This window comes from Cucurbita pepo, chromosome 11 (assembly GCF_057944985.1).
Source record: "Cucurbita pepo subsp. pepo isolate OVF chromosome 11, ASM5794498v1, whole genome shotgun sequence".
NCBI lineage: Eukaryota > Viridiplantae > Streptophyta > Magnoliopsida > Cucurbitales > Cucurbitaceae > Cucurbita > Cucurbita pepo.
The window spans coordinates 2,004,436-2,025,859 of record NC_141808.1 but is presented as its reverse complement, the minus strand read 5'-3'; the positions used below and the strand labels follow the sequence as shown (position 1 = coordinate 2,025,859).

The 21,424-nt window shown below is 37.4% G+C and overlaps 3 protein-coding genes across 5 annotated transcripts; 2 read left to right on the top strand and 1 right to left on the bottom strand.

Moving 5' to 3' along the window:
- Positions 1 to 116: 116 nt before the first annotated feature.
- Positions 117 to 11,192, top strand: LOC111805590 (ABC transporter G family member 29). The gene is made up of 22 exons (XM_023690706.2): positions 117 to 517; positions 592 to 801; positions 1,212 to 1,296; positions 1,770 to 1,929; positions 2,050 to 2,126; positions 2,221 to 2,274; positions 2,477 to 2,567; positions 2,754 to 3,654; positions 4,748 to 4,908; positions 5,035 to 5,144; positions 5,802 to 5,955; positions 6,048 to 6,197; positions 6,272 to 6,447; positions 6,524 to 6,856; positions 6,941 to 7,231; positions 7,311 to 7,394; positions 7,970 to 8,103; positions 8,192 to 8,419; positions 8,513 to 8,684; positions 9,608 to 9,862; positions 9,983 to 10,252; positions 10,821 to 11,192. The coding sequence occupies exons 1-21, from the start codon at positions 135 to 137 to the stop codon at positions 10,250 to 10,252; spliced, it is 4,479 nt and encodes a 1,492-aa protein (XP_023546474.2). The 5' UTR covers positions 117 to 134; the 3' UTR covers positions 10,821 to 11,192.
- Positions 11,193 to 12,191: 999 nt separating this feature from the next.
- On the top strand, positions 12,192 to 16,286 carry LOC111805591 (ankyrin repeat protein SKIP35). Of its 3 annotated transcripts, none has more exons than XM_023690708.2 (4): positions 12,192 to 12,346; positions 12,824 to 13,607; positions 14,105 to 14,537; positions 14,914 to 16,286. In XM_023690708.2, the coding sequence occupies exons 2-4, from the start codon at positions 12,976 to 12,978 to the stop codon at positions 15,739 to 15,741; spliced, it is 1,893 nt and encodes a 630-aa protein (XP_023546476.2). In that variant the 5' UTR covers positions 12,192 to 12,346; positions 12,824 to 12,975; the 3' UTR covers positions 15,742 to 16,286. The 3 variants fall into 3 exon arrangements, with proteins under 3 accessions (XP_023546476.2, XP_023546479.2, XP_023546478.2); XM_023690711.2 differs by lacking the exon at positions 12,192 to 12,346 and adding an exon at positions 12,402 to 12,486; XM_023690710.2 differs by lacking the exon at positions 12,192 to 12,346 and adding an exon at positions 12,573 to 12,652.
- A 71-nt stretch (positions 16,287 to 16,357) lies between these two features.
- Positions 16,358 to 20,837, bottom strand: LOC111805489 (6,7-dimethyl-8-ribityllumazine synthase, chloroplastic). The gene is made up of 7 exons (XM_087128065.1): positions 20,476 to 20,837; positions 19,807 to 19,902; positions 18,800 to 18,895; positions 18,632 to 18,710; positions 17,688 to 17,734; positions 17,505 to 17,564; positions 16,358 to 16,858 (listed from the first exon to the last, which is right to left on the bottom strand). The coding sequence occupies exons 1-7, from the start codon at positions 20,743 to 20,745 to the stop codon at positions 16,820 to 16,822; spliced, it is 687 nt and encodes a 228-aa protein (XP_086984191.1). The 5' UTR covers positions 20,746 to 20,837; the 3' UTR covers positions 16,358 to 16,819.
- Positions 20,838 to 21,424: the final 587 nt, after the last annotated feature.

The following is a 21,424-nucleotide window of genomic DNA, read 5'->3' as shown; positions in this document are numbered from 1 at the left end:
TGTTGAGTTATGGAAATAATAAAAAATTAAAATTTGAAAATATGGGAAATGACGGCAGAGGCGAGAAACGCTATAAATATAGGGAGTTAGCTTAACAAATCATCAGAGTACAAAGAGGAGAAGAGAGAGTGAAAATGGAAGAGCTAGAGAAGGGGAAAATGGGGAGCCGGAGCCGTAGCCGGAGCCTGAGGCAAAGAAGTGGCCGGAGCATCGAGTACGTGTTGTCCGGCGGCAGAAATTCGAGAAGGCTTAGCCATGCCGAAGAAGACGAAGAGGCTTTGCGATGGGCGGCGATAGAGAAACTTCCAACCTACGACCGATTAAGAACAAGCATCTTCAAATCCTTCGCCGAATCCGGCGAAATCGGAAGCAGCCAAGCGCCGGCGATTCTGCACAAACAGGTAGACGTTCGGAGGCTCGACATGGACGATCGGCGGATGTTCATGGAAAGTACCTTCAAGGTCGCAGAGGAAGATAACGAGAAGTTCTTGAAGAAACTTAGAGATCGAATCGATCGGTAAAGTTATTAAGAACGAAATCCTGATTCATTTTTTCGTTCGATTTTCGATTGATCTGAAATTTGATTTGTAGAGTTGGAATTAATCTGCCGACTGTTGAAGTGAGATTCGAAAACTTGACGGTACACGCCAATTGCCAAATCGGAAACAGAGCACTTCCTAGTCTTCCGAATGCGATTCGAGATGTGGTGGAATCGGCTCTGAGTCTGATTGGAATCAATTTGGCAAAGACCGCCAAATTCACCATTCTCAAAGACGTCTCCGGGATCGTCAAACCTTCTAGGTATTTTTTCTATATTTAATTTTGTTACGTTCTATTCATTTCAAGCATATGATGTAATGTAATGTTATGTTAAAATTTGTGTGCTCGACTCTGTTATCTATTTAATATCTATTTAATAGAGTAAAAAAAAAAAAAGAAATTTAAAGATTTTTTTAATTTTATTTTTAACGTTGTTTCATTTTTAAATATGAATTTAATATATTGACAAAAATAGAGTAAACATTGAACTTTAAAAGTCTCAAAAAAAAAAAAAAAAAAAAAAAAAAAGAATTAAAATGAAATTTAAAGATTTTATTTTTAAGTTTATTTCATTTTTAAATATGAATTTTAAAATAGTTTTTATATATGAAGAATTTTTTTTTTTTTAAATAATTTTAATTTAACGGAATTGGAAAATGTTTCGTTGAAAGGATGAGTTTGCTGCTGGGTCCCCCATCCTCAGGCAAGACGACCTTACTTTTGGCGCTGGCGGGAAGGTTGGACCAAAATTTAAAGGTTTGTATTTATTCTCCCACACACGTGTATGTATGTGTATGTTGTTGGATGATGAAAGTCTCATCTCCGCTAATTTAGGGAATGATCATGGATTTATAAGTGAAGAATACTACGAGGTATTTTGGGGAAGCCCATAGTAAAGCCATGAGAGCTTAAGCTCAAGGTGGACAATATTATACCATTTTGGAGAGTCGTTCGTCTAACATATGTATCTATACATACCATAAATACTCCTAATTTTTTGTATTTTGTCTAAAATATATCCATAAATTTTTAAAACAAAAAAAAACCTCAAAATAGGTTTACAAGATCGTTAATATTTTATTTTAAAAATATTTTTAAACTTTCAATTTTAAAATACTATTTATTTATTTGTTTAAGTTTAGATATAAACTTAGTAAGTACTGTATTTTAAATTTTAAAAGTTTGGTATTGACTGTAAATATATAATGTATGTATTCTTTTATGAACAGGTTAAGGGAGAAATTACATATAACGAAAATAAGTTAAACGAATTTGTACCTCAAAAAACGTCAGCATATATAAGCCAAAATGACATCCATGTTGGAGAAATGACCGTGAAAGAGACGCTCGATTTTGCAGCACGATGTCAAGGAGTTGGTACTCGATACGGTAATAATATTAACATAAAAAAATAATAATTAAATTTGATATTTAGTTAAGTAAATTTATTTAATATTTTAAAAATATGATTGGTATTATCGAGAAGCTAATTACGTGGGCATGATTTAGAATTACTGAGTGAGCTTGCAAGAAGAGAAGAGCAAGCTGGAATTTTGCCGGAGGCTGAAGTCGATCTGTTTATGAAGGTTATTATTGTCATTTCCATTTGTTGTTATCATTCTTAATCCTTAATTATAATTTAATTAAATTTAATGATATTCTTAATCCTGAATGCGTTAGGCCACAGCAATGGAAGGAGTTGAAAGTAGTATGATTACTGATTACACCCTAAAAGTAAGTGGATTTAAATATTTTATTTTCTAAAATTAAATGAAATTTAAAATATATAAATCAAAATCATATTTTAAACTAATTTTTTATATAAGAAAATTAAAACGAGTAAGTAATTAGTACCACGAGCTTTTATCTAGGAAGAATATTTCCATTTTTCACACATTTTTCTGCTAACTCGATATGTTTCATGTACGGTTTTTAGATATTAGGACTTGATGTTTGTAAGGACACTGTCGTTGGAGATGAGATGCAACGTGGCATATCTGGAGGTCAAAAAAAACGAGTAACCACAGGTCAATTTATACTTTCTTCTCGAAAATAAAAACTAAATTAATAAAAATATTCATAAAATTTTTTAAAAGTTTTTAAAAAAATCTAAAATAAGCGTATATTTTTATTAATTAAGCACAAAAATAAAAGATAATTTAAAATTAAAAATGGAATTTCCGTACATTTATATAAATGTTGTGTATAAACAGGTGAAATAATAGTGGGTCCTACAAAAACATTATTTATGGACGAAATATCAACGGGTCTAGATAGCTCCACGACATATCAAATAGTGAAGTGCCTCCAACAGATCGTGCACCTCACGGAAGCTACGGTGGTCATGTCCTTACTACAGCCCGCTCCGGAGACGTTCGATCTTTTTGATGACATCATCCTCTTATCAGACGGTCAGATCGTGTACGAGGGCCCACGAGAACACGTACTGGAATTCTTTCAATCCTGTGGGTTCCAATGCCCGGACCGGAAGGGAACCGCCGATTTCTTACAAGAGGTAACCTCAAAGAAGGACCAAAGGCAATACTGGGCGAACAAAAGCGAGCCATACCGATTCATAACGGTTCAAGAATTCGCTAGGCGATTCAAGCGATTCCATGTGTGGAAGAGTATTGGAAACGAATTGTCAGTCCCGTACGACAAGTCGTTAGGGCACAGAGCGGCGCTGGTGTATAAAAAGTACTCAGGCCCTAAATTGGAGCTTCTGAAGGCCTGCGTCGACAAGGAATGGCTACTGATAAAGCGAAATTCGTTCATTCATATCTTCAAGATGGTTCAGCTAATCGTGGTAGGGTTTGTGGCCGCGACGGTGTTCTTCAGGACGAAAATGCATCACCGGGATGAAGTCGACGGTGCGATTTATATTGGGGCTTTGATTTTCGCGATGATGGTGAATATGTTCAATGGATATGCGGAGATGGCGCTGACGATTGTGAGGCTGCCGGTGTTCTTTAAGCAGAGGGATCTTCTGTTTCACCCGCCGTGGACTTACACCCTCCCTACTGTTCTTCTTCGGCTCCCTATCTCGGCGCTTGAATCTTTCGTTTGGGTGGTTCTCACTTATTACACCATTGGATTTGCTCCCGAAGCTTCCAGGTATTCTCCTTATTTTATTTTATTTATTTATTCACTTTTGAATAGAATATTTGTGATGTCATGTTGGAACAAACTCATGTAAGTGTGTGAAAACCTTCCGCTGAATACTCATTTTATTTAAAACCTGAAAGAGAAAGTCTTCTCGCGGTTCCCGAAGAGGGTAGACACAACGCGGTGTGCCAGTAAGGATGCTGGCCCCAAAGGGGTGGATTTGAGGGCGGTCCCACATTAATTGTAGGAAGGAAAGAGTGCCAGCGAGTACGCTGGGCCCCGAAGGGGAGTGGATCCTAAGTTGGGGAGGAGAACAAACCACCATTTATAAGGGTGTGAAAACCTTCCACGGTAAGGGTGGATTGTGATGTCCCTCATTGGTTGGGGAGGAGAACAAACCACCATTTATAAAGGTGTGTAAACCTTCCCCTCATTAGTTGGGGGAGAGCAAACCACCATTGATAAGGTTGTGTAGACCTTCCCGCGTTTTAAAGAGTTGAGGGAAAGTCTGGAAGGGAAAGGGCGGGCAGCAATATTAATTTGGAGAATTAAATTATTACTTTTTCAACATTTTTGTTTAGGAAAATGTTTCACAATCTTTCTAAAAGTGTGGGGTTTCTATTTGTTCCATTTTTTCTTTTGCTTTTAATTTTGAATATAGTTAATTAATCGATTAATTAAATAATACTAATTTAACAAAATTAATATAAGTAATTATTTAGTTTCATAAATCAATAATAATTTTATTAAAATATTTACTTAATTGTTTAAAAGAATTATAAAATGAATGTGATTAATTATTTACTGAAAGTATAATATTTATAATATTTACTTTTATTTTTATTATTTTTTTTGTATGTTTAAGGAATTGGTATTTTTATTAATTTAGTCTAAACTAAAATAAAATTTAAGACATATTATTCGTAATATATTTATTAAAAAATGGAAATTTAATTGATTAAAATTATTTTAATAGAGTTAAACACATCTTAAACAAAACATCCAATTAAAATCGGTGTAAGTGAGAATCGGGTAAAGAGTGCCTTTTTTTTTCTCTCTCTGATCTGTGGTAATATGTACGAATATTGTGGCTCTTAAACAGGTTTTTCAAGCAATTCTTGGTGATATTTCTACTCCAACTAGTGGCTTCTGGGCTCTTTAGGTTCATTGCTGGTTGCTGCAGGACCATGATAATTGCCAACACTGGAGGCTCTCTCACTCTCTTAATTGTGTTCATGCTTGGTGGTTTCACTCTTCCTAAAGGTGAATCTGTAATCCTCCTGATTGATAAAATGGAGAAACACAAACCCTTACCATATTTTCAATGCAAGAACTAAATTATGTCTCATGTATGAGCTAACGCCCCAGAGGTGTGTACTGCTGCTACAGGTGACATTCCCAATTGGTGGATTTGGGGCTACTGGATTTCACCCATGACTTATGGTTACAATGCGATTAGCGTTAACGAAATGTTCGCTCCCAGGTGGATGAACAGGCTGGTATGTCACTCTTAACGCAACATCTTCAAGCTAGTTTGTTTCGTCCTTAGTTGAGTCTTTAAGTCCAATAGTGCTATTGTCCTCTTTAGATTTTCCTTTTCGGGCTTCCCTTCAAGGTTTTTAAAATGCATATGTTAGGGAGAGGTTTCCACACCCTTATAAGGAATGTTTCGTTCCCCTCTCCAACCAACGTGGGATCTCACAATCCACCCCCTTGGAGGCTCAGCGTCCTTGCTGGCACACCATCTGGTGTCTGGCTCTCTGATACTATTTGTAACATCCCAAACCCACCTCTAGCAAATATTGTCTTCTTTGGGCTTTTCTCTCTGGGTTTCTCCGATCCCACATTGGTTGAAGAGGGGAACGAAGTATTCCTTATAAGAGGGTGGAAACCTCTCCGTAGCAGACACGTTTTTAAACCTTGAGGGGAAGCTCAGAAGGGAAAGCCTAAAGAGAACCATATCTGCTAGCGGTGGACTTGGGATGTTACAATACGGGATTATGATAGAGGGTTTGTGTTCGAATTCTTGTAATGTTATTTCTTTCTAATGAACACAAATTTCGATCTTTTTAGTTTAGTGGTGAAATACCATGTTAGTAATTTGAATAAATCTAGTTTGTGTATGGCTAGGATATTAAAAGTTCTTCATTTTGCAGGCTTCAGACAACAAAACCCCGTTGGGTTTGGCTGTGCTTAAGAACTTTGATATCTTCCAAGATAAAAATTGGTTTTGGATTGGAGTTGGAGCTCTTTTGGGATTCACAATCCTCTTCAATGTCCTTTTCACGCTTTCACTTATGTACCTAAACCGTAAGACTTAAGAGCATTTCTTTCAACGTGTCAAAAGCTTTTTAGTTTTGATTTGAGGGGTAGAAATCTAATTCTTTTAAAGCAACATGCAGCTCCCGGGAGGCCACAAGCGATAGTATCAGAAGAATCAACAGAAGAGTCGGAGTACGAGCAGGATGTAAAAGAACCGACTACGAGACAATCCGAGTCAAAAACAGATTCAATTACTAGATCATTATCCTCTTCTGATGGGAACAACACACGTACGAAGTAAAAAAAATTGAACGTAATATTTGTCATGCACATTCAGCTCACTTTTTCCCGAAAATCTACGCAGGAGAAATGACGATTTGGCGAATGAGCAGCAGATCTTCTGACAGTGGACGGGGTGGGGACAGAGACACTAATTCCCCTCTTAGCAATGTTGTCAACACAAGGAGAGGAATGGTTCTTCCATTCACTCCTCTTGCAATGTCCTTCGATACTGTAAATTACTATGTCGACATGCCCTCTGTAAGTCGATTTTGGACGTCTTTCAAGCTTTACCGATCTTCTTTATTGTTTCGTTGATCATTTGCTATCATAACAGGAAATGAAGAACCAAGGGGTCAAAGATAATAGACTTCAACTACTTCGTGAAGTCACTGGTGCTTTTAGGCCTGGTGTCCTCACTGCACTGATGGGTGTTAGTGGGGCTGGAAAGACAACTCTGATGGATGTTCTAGCCGGGAGGAAAACAGGCGGCTATATTGAAGGTGATATCAAAATTTCAGGATTTCCCAAGAAACAAGAAACATTTGCAAGAATTTCTGGATATTGTGAACAAAATGATATCCACTCTCCTCAAGTTACGGTTCGAGAATCCTTGATTTACTCGGCTTTCTTAAGGCTCCCTAAAGACGTTAGCAAGAAGGACAAGATGGTGAGAGCATTAGTTTATGTTAACTTTTCTGATGAACAACACGTAACCCGAATACGCTAAAGTTCGTTCTGACTAATTTCTTAGGCTTTTGTGGATGAAGTGATGGAACTGGTGGAGCTAAAAAATCTTAGTGATGCCATAGTAGGGCTGCCTGGCATTACAGGACTGTCTACCGAGCAGAGAAAGAGGTTAACAATTGCAGTCGAGCTTGTTGCTAATCCTTCAATCATTTTTATGGATGAACCGACTTCAGGACTCGATGCAAGAGCAGCTGCCATTGTAATGAGAACGGTTCGGAATACGGTGGATACTGGTAGAACTGTTGTGTGTACAATTCACCAACCTAGCATTGATATATTTGAAGCCTTTGATGAGGTAAATTCGTTCCCTTTCTTTTGCTGCTATATTTGTCTATGTCTGTTTTATGATACTGAAACAAGCGATTTCGGCGTAGCTACTTTTGATGAAAAGGGGAGGACAAGTGATCTACTTTGGACCTCTCGGTCGCAATTCTAAGAAGCTAATCGAATATTTTGAGGTAATTCTTGGTGTATGAAACACTTGCATTTTTACCAAAACTGTGATATTCCGTATTGGTTAGGGAGGAGAACGAAACACCCTTACCTAGTAGACGTGTTTTAAAGCCTTGAGGTGAAGCCCGAAAGGGAAAATCCAAAGAGGATAATATCTGCTAGCGGTGGGCCTGGGCCTTTATAAATGGTATCAGAGCCAGACACCGGGCGATGTGCCAGCGAGGAGGCTATTCCTCGAAGGGTGGTAGACATGAGGCGGTGTGCCAGTAAGGACGTTGGGCCCCGAAGGGGGGTGAATTTGGTTGGGGTCCCACATCGATTGGAGAAAAGAACGAGTGCTAGCGAAGACGCTGGGCCCTGAAGGGGAGTGGATTGTGATATCCCACATTGGTTGGGGGAGGAGAACGAAACACCCTTTACAAGGGTGTGGAAACCTTTCTCTAGCAGATGCGTTTTAAAGCCTTGAGGGGAAGCCCGCCCAAAAGGGAAAGCCCAAAGAGGACAATATTTATTAGCGGTGGGCCTAGGCCATTACAAAAACCGAGAATCAATTGACTTATTTTGGACTCGCTCGTTGCAGGCTGTTCCGGGAGTGCCGAAAATTAAGGAAAAGTACAATCCGGCTGCCTGGATGCTGGAGGTTACCTCAGTAGCAGCTGAAGTTCAGCTTAAAATGGACTTCGCTGAACATTACAGGGCATCATCTTTATATCAGTGAGTCAAGATTCATGCAAATTATAAATTGTGGTTACTAAAAGTTAGAGGTTTAAGCTGATAAATATGGATTATGGCTAATAAACAGGCGAAATAAGGCATTAGTAAAAGAGTTAAGCACACCACCACCAGGATCAGTAGACCTCTATTTTGCTACTCAATACTCCCAAACCATGTGGGGGCAGTTCAAATCTTGCCTGTGGAAGCAGTCATGGACGTACTGGAGAAGTCCTGATTACAACCTTGTTAGGTTTTTTTTCACTTTAGCTGCTTCCCTTATGTTGGGAACCATTTTCTGGAAAGTTAGCTCCAAAATGTACGTGTTTCCATAAACTACTTGTTAGAACTATGCTTTCCTGTTCATAACACTGATATTTGTTTGGTGTTTTTCATTCTAAACTTGGCTTAGGGATGGAGTACAGGATCTAAACACGATTATTGGGGCAATGTATTCTTCTGTCTTGTTTATTGGAGTGAACAACTGCTCTACCGTACTGCCAGTAGTCGCTACCGAAAGAACCGTGTTTTATCGAGAGAGAGCTGCGGGGATGTATTCTGCATTACCTTATGCCCTTGCTCAGGTATGCTGATGGCTTCCAATATATATCAAGTTTACTCTGTAACAGCCCAAACCCAAGCCCACCGCTAGCAGATATTGTTATGTCTTCTTTGGGATTGCCCTTTTAAGCTTCCTCTCGAGGTTTTTAAGATGCGTTTGCTAGGGCAAGGTTTCCACACCTTTGTAGAGAATGCTTCGTTCTCCTCCCCAATTGATGTGAGATCTCATGATCCACCTCTCTTTGGGGCCCAGCGTCCATGCTAGCATTCGTTCCCTTCTCCAATCGACGTGGGACCCCCCAATCCACCCCCTTTTGGGGCCCAGCGTCCTTGCTGACACACCGCCTCGTGTCCACCACCCTTCGGGACTCAGCCTCCTCACTAGCACATCGCCTTCTGATGTCATTTGTAACAGCCCAAGTCCACCGCTAGTAGATATTGTCCTCTTTAGGCTTTCCCTCAAGGTTTTTAAAATGTGTTTGCTAGGGCGAGAATTCCACACCCTTGTAAAGAATGCTTCGTTCTCCTTCTCAACCGATGCGAGATCTCACAATTCCCCCCCTCTTTGGGGCCATTGTTCTCGCTGGCACTCGTTCCTTTCTCCAATCGATGTGGGACCCCTATCCACCTCCCTTTAGGGCCCAACGACCTTGCTGGCACACTGCCTCATGTCCACCCCCTCTTCAGGGCTCAGCCTTCTCGCTGGCACATCACCCGATGTCTGGCTCTGATACCATTTGTACCAGCCCAATCCCACCGCTAGTAGATATTGTTCTTTTTGGGCTTTACCTTTCGGGCTTCCCCTCAAGGTTTTTAAAATGCGTCTGCTAGGGATAGGTTTCCACACCCTTATAAAGAATGTTTCGTTCTTCTCTCCAACCGATGTGAGATCTCACACATTCTCTCAAGTGATGAATACATAACTCTCAATGTTCTTTCAATGCAGGTGATAATCGAAATACCATACGTCTTCGTCCAGACGGTTTACTATACTCTCATCGTATATGCAATGGTTGACTTTGAGTGGACAGCTGCAAAATTCTTCTGGTTCTTCTTTGTCAACTTCTTTACTTTCCTCTACTTCACATATTATGGCATGATGACAGTTTCTGTCTCACCAAACCACCAAGTTGCCTCCATTTTAGCAGGAGCTTTCTATACACTCTTCGTTCTCTTCTCTGGCTTCTGCATCCCAAGACCAGTGAGTATATTTCTATTTTATAAACACAATTATGAAGAACTAAATTTAAACTTTTTAAACAATTAGAACTTGGAAGAACACCCAATTCATTCATGCTTTCTGATGCTCTTGAAATTTCAGAAAATCCCAAAATGGTGGATATGGTATTACTGGATTTGCCCATTGTCATGGACTGTATATGGGATGATTGCATCCCAGTATGGTGATGTAGAGACTCTTATCAAAGTGCCTGGAGCAAAAGACACAACAGTCAAATCATATATTCAAGACTATTATGGGTACCACTCAGATTTTATGGGCCCTGTGGCTGCAGTTCTGGTGGGCTTCACAGTCGTCTTTGCCCTTCTCTATGCACGGTGCATTAAGACGATGAACTTCCAAACGAGATAGGTACGTTCATACGTTCGCCTTCATACATTCATCAACATTAACATTATTATTTAGGGTTGTGTCATTTTGAAAACTATAGAGACCTCATGCATATTGTGTGTTTATATACATTGGGTTACTTCTCCATTTATGATGATGAGTACGAACTCGTACACTGTGATGATGATGGTGATCATGTCTTGCATAACATTCGAGGATTTGTTGACCTTTGGACGTCCTACTACGGACAACTAACCTGACTATGATGAGTTCAGTGGGTGAGAAATACGAATGTCACACCTTTAGTCTCTTTATGGCTGCCATTTTGATTCAGGTCAGGCTGTTTATGGAGTGAGATGAACAAGTTAGAGTAATGTTTGAGCTGAAACAAAAGGGTCATTTATAGAAACAGTGTATGAGAAAATTTGGAGGGGATATCAATCTTCTAGTCTTGGCTTCATCTTTGGCTATCAAAATTTCATGAATTATGGCTCTTTGTTGCTCCATTTTCCTCTGTTCAATCATTGGTATCGTTGAAATGGCCGTGTTGCTTATAAAAAGGGTTTGAAAAATGGTTTAATTTGATCAGATCTGCCGGCTGAAAGATGGTGCTGCTGCTGCTGACTACATTGCTCAATGGGCCACGGAGAATTCTGTCTCTCAATGTTGGGAGAGGAATATTCCAAATTGGCTGCAAGAATTAGTCAATATTCAAAGGCCATTCCTCGTCGTTAATTAATTTGAACGTAGTTTAATGAATATGTTCTTGATCGGTTTAAGTTTATATCAGTATCAAGAAAGTTGTTTCCGTCGTATGGTTCAATTTTCCATCTTGCATTAGACAAATAGGGAGCTAGGGATATAATACTACGAGGTGGAATTCATCTATTTCCATATAAGGTAAGCATACGAGTTCTTTAAGTACTAATTTAATAAAATATTTGGAATCATTGTACTTGAAGTAATAGATGTAATTATAAGGGTAAAAAAGACTTTTAACTCAATTGTAATTATGAACAACTCAGTAAGATTGACTTATTTGTAATGATTATATCAATGAACACAATTTATCATAGAATATGCTTGAAACTTTAGGTGTATAATTGAGTGTATGGCCAATAACGGATGAAATTTGAATGATTAATTACTAGCTTATAAATTAATTTAGTTGAATTTTTTTTTAAAACGCGTAAATAAATATTTGATATATTAAATATAAAGGAGAAATATATTTAATTGGAAGTATTCAATATATTAAATGTTATAGGGAAATATATTTATAATATTTGATATAGATATATTAAATTTTGAATAATATAATAATTTATAATATAAGCATTATATTTTCAATAAATTTAATCATTCAAAATTAAATTTTATTAAATTTATAAATAGTAATAATAATAATTTTATGTAAGAAAAATATCATATAAATATATATTTTTTAAAATAATAATAAAGATTAATATGTAGAATAAATTTGTAGTATATATTTAACAATTAATTAAAAAATTGCAATAAAAAAAAAGAAATAAATTATTTTGCTTTTATTCTACACAAAAAAAAAAAAAAAAGAGAAAAAAAACGAAAATAATGGGGTGAGGTGGGGCCCAGTGGAGTACTGTTTCTGCCCATCGTCTTCTTAAAACTTGAGATTTAAGACTTTAAAGAGAAATGATTAAGGGTGGGGCCCACGTGAGTATTTTGCAACAAGTGGGCCCCACCGATTAATAATTGCTTCTCCCTATGTGACTATGACTCTCCAAAATTTTATTTATTTATATTATTTATTTATTTATTTGTTTATTTTTAATTAAAAAATAATAAATAAATATAAATATAAATATAAAAAAACACTCCTCACTCTCTCGGTCACTCACTTCTACGGCCTCCGTTTATTCTTGAAAAAATGGAATAAAAATTATAATATTTTATTTTTATAAATATTAATAATATTAAACAAAAAAAAAAAAAAAAAAAAACCCCGAAAATAGGAGAGAAAAAAAAAAGAAAAAGAAAAAGGAAAAATAGCGATAAATTTACACGGAGCGGAGATCAGGGTTTCTTCTTCCTTCTCCCGTTTCTCCATGCTTCTCTCTCCACCTTTAATCTCAGGTTTGCCTTCGATTCATCCTTCTTCTTCTTCTTCTTCTTCTTCAATTGGATTGGATTCGATTTTTTTTTTCTTTTTTTCTTTTTTTCTTTTTTTCTTTTGGTGCCCTTGATTTTAGTTTTCTACTTCCCTCGGCTTTAAGGTATTTGTTTGATCGTTTCTCCTTTTCTTCCTTTCTTGACATCTATGTGTTCTTGTTCCTGATTTTTGTGTTGTTTTCTGAATTAGGTTTGTTTTGTGGTGGTGGTTTTAGATTGATTATTGGTATGGAGCTCGTATATGGGAGGTTTTTTGGCTGATTGATTTATGTAAATTCTGGTTTATTGTTTCTATGTTTTTTTATTATTGTTTACTTGCACGGTATGCTGGCGATTTCTTTTCGTGTTTGATTGTTTTGGAGTTCAGTTTATTTGGTGTTTTATTTCGACTTTGGATTTAACATTCCGATTTCTTTGGTGTTTGTTCTTTTATTTTTGCAGTTCTTTTTTAGAGGGCACCGTGATTTAGTAGTTTGTTGAAGAGATTGTAGATGTTGGGGTTTTGATGACGGGAAAGTAATCTTGTTTGATTCGGGGTGCTTGTGTGCTCTTTGGAAGGAGGGGTGCGGCGCAGAATTGAATCAAGCGGGCCGATGGAAAAGGAGGTTTTGGTTCCGATTAGGGAAAATGTGGCTGATGAAGCTTTAATGTTCGACCACATAAATATGGAAATCAAAACTGAGGAGGATGGAATCGATATTCCGAAGAGCGATGTTTATGCTCCTGCATCAGAGAAAGGCGAGGGAAGTAGTGTTGTATTCTCTAGAGAAGGACCTCTTGTGAAGAAAGAGTCGGTTCTAGCTTTTGGTTGTAATTCCAATGAACAGAGTCCCAAATCCATGCTTGTTGTGACAGATTATAAGCAGGGAAAGAAGGGGAAGTCCGGTCATGAAAAGAAACTTAGCAGACAAGACAGATTCGAGTTGGGTCGGTTGTTTCAGGGTGCTGTAAGCTCACATGATTGGGAACTTGCAGACAGTTTGATCGCGTTGGCAGATCATCAGACGCTTAATGATGCTTTGTGTATCACCTTGGATTCAATCTGGTTTTTGAGCACCCAGCAAGAGCTTAACGGCATAACTGGGTTAATTAAGAACATCATTGTGAGCGGAGCGTATGATTTTACAAGAGCAGCTCTACGGACCTCATTTCTGGCTTCGTGCGTCTCTGCCTGCCAGAGTCGAACAATGAGTCTTGCGGATACTGTAACTGTAATGGCACAAAGGTGAAGATAAGATCTTATTACTACATGAGTTGTTTTAATCACAATAAAAACAAATTGGCCCCTTAATATTTCATTGTGTTTCATGTTGAATCTTAAACACTAACTATTTAAGTTCTCATTATGCTCTACTTCCAACGACTTGTGAGAAGTTAGAAAATTTTGATATCTTTCGTTTGGTTTCCTTGAATTAGCTTACTTATAACTATATATGTGGAAATAACTAAACTATGCGAGTCTCGGTTCTGTTATGATGGGGGTGCTCTTAATGTTTTTGGCATGACAAGATACATTTTCTTCTTTGTAGTCTAGTACAAATTTTATAATTTCCATCATTTTTATCTTCCTCAATACTAGTTTTTCATTTTCTTAACTCCTGCTGGTGAGTTCGATCTCGACTGTCCTTTAACCAAAATGTCTATAATGTGGGGCAACGAGCCAATAAGTTTTTACCCGGCACGTTGGACATGTTCTTACGTTTGACATTTCATTAATTGCAGGTTGCGTGAGCGTCTCCAAGAATGCAATGGAGATGAGGTCTTAAAAGCAGAGGCTGGTACAAAGGTTCAAAAGTTTACCGAGTGGGCTCTGAAATGCATAGGTTTTCATTCTGGATGCCAAGGAAATAAGGACCGAGTGACTCAGAGCTCGGCTGCCGAGATCCAACTTCAGTTATCCGCTTTCAAGATGTTCCTAGATTTTGCTGGCAATCAACTTACTGGAAAAGATTTCACGGAGGCCTTTGATGCTGCTTGTTTCCCACTCACTCTCTTTTCTAGTTCATTTGATCCTGGATGGGCAACTGGAATATCAGCAACCGCAATCCAAGGCTTATTGTGTTTGCTGGTGGAGGGTGGGGCTGACAATGTTAACCAGTGCTTCCTTGAAGCTTCTCGTTTCGGAAGCACAGAACTCGTGCGCATTTTATTACAGGTACAGTAAATGATGTTCATATCAGCTACTTATTTCTTGAGAAATATCTGATTTGGTGGAGTTGATAGTGAGCATAATGAAATTACTTTCAAGTCTTTTTTCATACAATTGTTTCACTCGATTGATATTCTTCATGTACTTTTTGTAGCCTTAGTTTTTTTTACATTAATATTAAGTTTTATCTAAAGTTGGTCTATATTTTTCTACTGCAAATTTGGTGATTGATACAAACATATTTGTTGAATATCTGTAAGAATGTCCGAGAATCTCTCGTACGTCATCTCTTTCGGTTTCACCTTTACATGAATTGGAATGTGTAAAGGGGATTTACACTCATCTCTTCCTGTTTTTTATGATTTGTGGAATGTGTCTGTAGATTGCCCAAAGGAACAGCTTGGACGTTGATGTTGACCTGGCTTTGGGCTTTGCTTCTCACTACTGTAAGATCGGTACAATGGAGTGCTTGGTGGAAGAGGGTAACGCCATAGCTTTTTTGGGTCCTTTGATGAGAGCAGCTGAAAGGGGATGTTTACCGGTTGTCGAGTGGTTTGTGAAAAGAGGTTGTCAGGACATGGAACTCTGCCTCGCCCTAACAGCAGCCACGTCTAGCAGCCAAATTAACGTCGCTGCGTATCTTCTTCCCCACGTGCCTCAACACGTGCTCGCTGCCCTCAGCATTGAAATTCTAAAGGCTGCTGGGGAACGGAGTAGCGGTTCTCTTGATGGTGTGGAGTTTCTCCTTCATTCCAACTTTCTTGGTGATCCTTCTGCAACATATGCTGTTGCAGACAGTATCTCGAAGTCGAGTGACGAGTCTGTTGCTCCGGAGCTTAGGGAGTTTCTTCGGGAGCATTGGTCGGAGGCGGCTTACTTGGACGGGTTGAGACAAGGTCGAGAAAATTACTTGAACTTTATGCGGATTTTGAGGTGGGGTGGATCTCCAATTTCGTTGAGGGATATTCCACCACCCTTGAGGGTTGCAATAGCTTACCTACCGCTGTATAGGGAATGTGTAAAAGTGGATGGATACTTGTTTTCGCAAAAGCTGAGGGGGCAGCTGGTCGAAGCTGCTACGAGGCTTGGTGGTGGTGGTGGCGGTGGCGGTGGTGGTGTGTTAGAAGAGGTAAGCAAAGGTAGGGAGCTCATGGCTGTTTTGGAGCATTATCTTCCTCCATTTTTGCTTCACAAGTTAAATGCTACTTAGCAAGACTTTTTCGTATTGCATCTTTCATCGCCCTCCCGTTTAAATGATAAATAAAAAAAGGAACGAGAACGAAGCAATGAACGAGATAGAGAATGAGAAAGATAGCACTGTGAAATGTGTGATCGATATTCAATTTAACTGGATAGCACGAAGCACTTGCGGTTTGCCTATTTTTCTTTCTAGCCTCCGTGGTTGACTACCTGGCTACTTTCGAGATAGGTGCACTATTTCGAATGGATGGTTCGTCGTCATATCTTATGTTGACTCATGCACATGATGGTATGTAATGTAAGACATGGCGCAACCGTTATTAGAAGGTTCAATCCGAACGATGTGTACATTATTGGTATATATCATCTTTTGTTCTCTGCTTATGTGGATTAATGATACGGAGGAAGCTTAATATCGGGTCATTAGTATTGACATCGTTCATCATGTACCTAGTGTACTTGTCTTGGATTTGGTGAAGCTAGTTCAGAGGCCAGTAAGAATGTTTTGTTCTTTTTTATCTCTTGCTTTAATAATGAAATTCATGGTTGTGATCATTTCATATTCCCAGATGCACAAAGCGTGATTGAATTTGCTTTGGATCTATAAAAGGAAAAATCAACCCAAATAATGAAAGTCTCAGAGGTGCCTTTATTGAAGAGTTATTTTGATGATTTTACACTATTAAATGTACGAGAGAAATTGAAAGACTCGAAAGGAGGCAACCATATTCTAGAGGCTACCATAGAAGAACGTTCATAGTTTTAATTTATAACTGAATAACGACGCCTCTTCGGTTATATAATTTTTGTTCGTTGCGCATTGCAAAACAACACAATGCCACAAGTGAACGCCTCATCTTTTATGCTAACATAAAACTTAAAAGACAATGCTGAACAAAGAAATTTTGAAAATTGAAATCATGAGAACTTACACTCCTTCCTCTCGAGCAGATTCAGCTGACTTCTGCCTGAGACATCATGTGGCTTTTAGCAATTTGATGAAGCATTCCACCATTAGCAAAGACAACAGAGAAATCACAAGACTGTGAAAACCCGCAATGTGGAAAACGTTAGATCCTGTTTCTCGACTACTTCAGGTCGTACTCGAACAACGATGCCAGCTCCATCTGTAGGAAAAGTGAAATTGGCCAATGAATACACGAGTTCCAATAAAAGAATGGTGGAATGAATATTAGGTACAAAAATAGTTTGGATATAGTCGATTGCACAATAACCAACCAAACTATGATGCATATAACAAACAATTAATGATCCAAACAAATTGATGCTGAAAAAAATGGAGAAACGTGAATATAAGCATCTTTGGATTGTGGCATGTTTTCCCGTCTCTAAACCAAGTTATCTTCCTTGCAATATTTGCTAAAGGAAGATCACCCCAAGGAGTGTGCTGCGGTTCCCATGGATAGGGACGGAGACGGGAAGTTACAATATCGCTTCAGTGATGTTGTTTGCATGAAGCCATGGATGCAGATATGAGACATCAATGGATATGGATACAGACAAATGAAATATGATTACATGTTCTATTGTGAAGTATGCATTTTTTACCCTGATAAGAGCATTCAAAATGGATTACAAAAGAAAAAGTCACTTCTCAGAAGCCAAGAAAAGCCACTAAATATTACAAGTCAAGCAAAATCTTATAAGATTGAAATATAAACATATATACATACATGAAAATAACAGATTCAACGTTTTTTATCCATATATTGTAAATTTTTTCCCATATATTTTTGCTCTTAAACAACTTACAGCAGTCAAAGCACCCTCAGAACCCTTATTTCCATGTTTACCACCAGCTCGATTGAAAGCCTTCAGACAGGAGAAAGAAAAAAGGTGGCAATAAGTAGATAATGATCAGAAATCATGCAGCTCCATAGAAAACAATTCTCTAGGTAAAATACTTGTTAACAGTCAGTTTAGGATCATATTTACCTGGTCCAAGTTGTCACAAGTCAAGACACTAAATACGCATGGAACTCCTGCATAGGCATCAGAAAAATCGCTCAAGTTTCATCTGGCGTCAACTAAACGATGAAGAAAGAGTAGAATTAAGATGGTAACGTTGATATGAATGGTACTAAAAAGATGGTTACAGAGATTACTTGCATTGCTGTTATCAACACTTCAACAGGTCTATCAATAAATTTCAAAACATGTTTACACACATAAAGGGTAAAAGATGATCCTCATATCAGTTATACAAGAACAAGAACATAGTTATAGCTCCCAAGAACATAAACCTAAAACCATTATTGTTCTCAATCGAACTATTACCATTGCCTATATTGAAATGCTTTAAAAGAGGCGTTGCTCCTCGGAAATATTACCTATAATCCAACCATTCCATAAAAAAATGAAATACTTCGACTGATGACAATGGCCTTTGACGTTATAAAATCAAATTAATTATAAGAATTGCATAAGCGTCCAATTGAGGGAGAAATATAAGCTTTAATTGGAGACACCATTTTCCTTTTTTAATAAAGAACTAAGAATGTGCATGTCATGGCACAATTTATATTCATCTGTATCTAGTTATGAGTCTATAATAACCAGATTCTTCTTGTCCTTTTCATACCCTGAAATTCCTTAATCCCTCATGGTTCATAGATGTCAAAACTGGAACATAAAGTCAACTTCACTGCAATATTTTAGTATTTAGAATCATATATGCTCTTAAATGTCTCAAGATATGATGGTCCCTAAATTCTTGAACATATCAATTGGATTCAAAAGCCTTAACCTCCATGCTTAATGCTCAACCATTGAGGTTGAACTTGCAAAAGGTAAACAGAACAAAAATTGGCCAGAAAAACTCAAATTAACAGGGAAAAAGAATATAAAATTCTACTAAACTCAAGAAAAAAAAAGCCAACCTGATTTTAATCCCGCAGAAAGTACTCCGGATGCAGAAGAGCTTACAACGGCATCATAGTGGGATGTGTCACCTCTAATCTATCATAAACAAGTAGTTCGTGATATTAATAAGTGCACCCAAGACTAGATATATTAAAGGACTAGATATGTGCTACAGGAAAGCATACCACAGCTCCAATGCATAAGACAGCATGGTACTTTCCAGATGTCCCAAGCCTTTCAGCGACCACAGGAATATCAAAGCTCCCCGGAACCCAGACAACCTGATATGAAAGCGATGTAAATAATAAATTCAACATGTCAAGCAAAGTTAACGCTGCATGCCAACTAGTAGAGGTCAAATACACGTTCTCTCTCAATGCAAATCTGACGAAAGTTCTATGTTCTGCTTTCCTCTGTCGATCAGATTCATTCATCCTACTATACTTAAGCCCATAATATCTAGTTAAATTTGTTTACTTACTCACATGACATACATGAGAATCTAGTTCCAATGTTTTTAAAGGATAAAGGCAGCCTTAAAACTTTTCTTTAGAAGAGGCGAGGCACAAGCCTCAAATCTAATTAAAAACATTTACAAATCCTATATTGGTGGGACCAAGTATAGCTAAACATAATATTAATATAAGGGTTTATAAAAAAAAATCACCCCGGTAGATAGCCACTTCAACAAAAATTCTAAAATGATAACTTTAACATTACTACTAATATCAGTAATAGAGTTGGGTTAGCTACAAACTTTTGGCTTCAGTGTTCTTAAAGTCGCAATAGTAAAAGTAGAAATGTTCAAATTATCACAGCTCAAACCTTTATGTTTTGTAAGAAAGAGGTAAATTAAGATTATTCTTCTAATCAATACTTAAGGCCAAGCGACTTGAATCCTCCATGTGTTTTCATTTCACAGAGGCGCGCGCCTCTTATGGTTCAAAGAAGGCATAAGTTTTGAGGCTAAAATTTATGAGTCTTGCCTCACCTCGAGGTGTAAACTTCAATAGTCTTTTAAAGCATTGCTAAGCATATTTATTCACACACTCGCTCTGCTCATATGCTTAATGGTGTTATAAACCTGTTTACTGTTCCGATTAGTCAAAATAAAGGAATCTCAGTTTCTAACAATAGAAAAAAAGAAGACTAGATGATGCAACTTTCGCAATTTGTATATTGAAACGCTTACATCAATATCCTCATCTTGAACTGAATAACTTTTGAATGTAGACAAAGCTCCCTCGAGCATTGGCCTTGTCACAATTTCGTTAAACCGCCCCACAACCTTCATCAAAGCAAAAAGAAGTATTCAATAATGACAAACCAATCAACGGGATATGCAAGCAAGAAAAACCATCGATTTCATGGTTAAATCTTACTAGTCCATCGTCAAAAAATGACAAGGGGAAAAAATTCAGTTTAGATTCATGATAACAGAATTCGCTCGGAAGGCTGCAGCGAAAAGGCTTGTTAGAATTTCAGATTTATACATCATAAGAATACACGACCATGCTTTGAATTCATTGCAGCCAAGCCAAGAAATTACTCATTGTCGCAGCCACAAATGTGACTACCACCTTTGAATTGGTTGCAAGCAACAAATCAAAAGAATGCTTCTTAGAAGCGAATAATTTCTAAGACGAGACAGCAACATGTAGAAGCATGTTTCTCAACTAGACTATACCTTTTTAGGTAGACGATAAGAAAAAACCACTTCAGACGCCGAGACCTCACAAGTCCAAAATTATTAACAAAAATACCTAAAGAGGAACCTCAAGAACGAACAATCAGAACTTCCAGAATCAAAAGAATAAGAAGACTCAAAAAAAAAAAAAAAAGAGCGGGAAAGAGAAATGACCACAGCAAAGCGAAGGCCACCAGCTTTGGCAAGAGAGCCAACGATGTGGCGAACGGCGGCCGTCTGCACAAAAGAGCAACGATGATCCTTTCTCGGAAAGGCATCATTAGCAAGCTTCAATTGATACGAAAAGGAGAGGCGATGTGATTTTGCAGGAACTGGCCCCTGAAATTGAAGTTGAGTGCGATTGAAGATGGAATCGGAAAATCCGAGCGTCGGATTTCGACAATGAACCAGGCCCTGAGCCGGAGCCGTAAATGAGGCGGCCATTATCAACCCGAAAGAAGCAACACGACGACGGCGAAGATGAATAGTGCGCGATTCTGAATCAGAGAGATGCTTATATAATCACTTCTTTATTACGTTTCATCTCAAATAATAACCAAAATTATTAACAATAATAATTTATCTTAAAAAATACTACAAATCCTTTAAAAAAAAATTATAATATTTTTAAATTAAAAAACTAAAAAAAGATTAAAAAAAAAAATCACTATTTGTTACAAAATTACATTAATATTAAACTTTCTAAGGTTTAATAAATATCTTTAATTTTTGTAAATTAAATAATTTTTAACTTTAATAAATTAATAATACCTTTCAATTTTTTGAAAGTTCAAAAATACCCTTGTTGTTAGTATTATTTTCAAACTTTATAAATAAAATTTTTAAAATATCTTACTCTAAATATATAGACGATATTGACGAAAACTATTATGAGCCCTTCATAATTTTTAAATTTTTTAATATTAAATATATTTTTTTAAAAGTTGTGAAAAAGTTGTATTAATGAAATTTTTGAAAATTATTTTTTAAAAAAAGTAAAAAGCGTCATCGATTTTAGAAAAAAGAATCTTTTTGGTGGAGAATTCTAAAATGGTTTGTGTTCATAAAAAAAATTATTTCACTTAAATCAACATAATAAGGTGGCACCCACGTGGCATTTAAA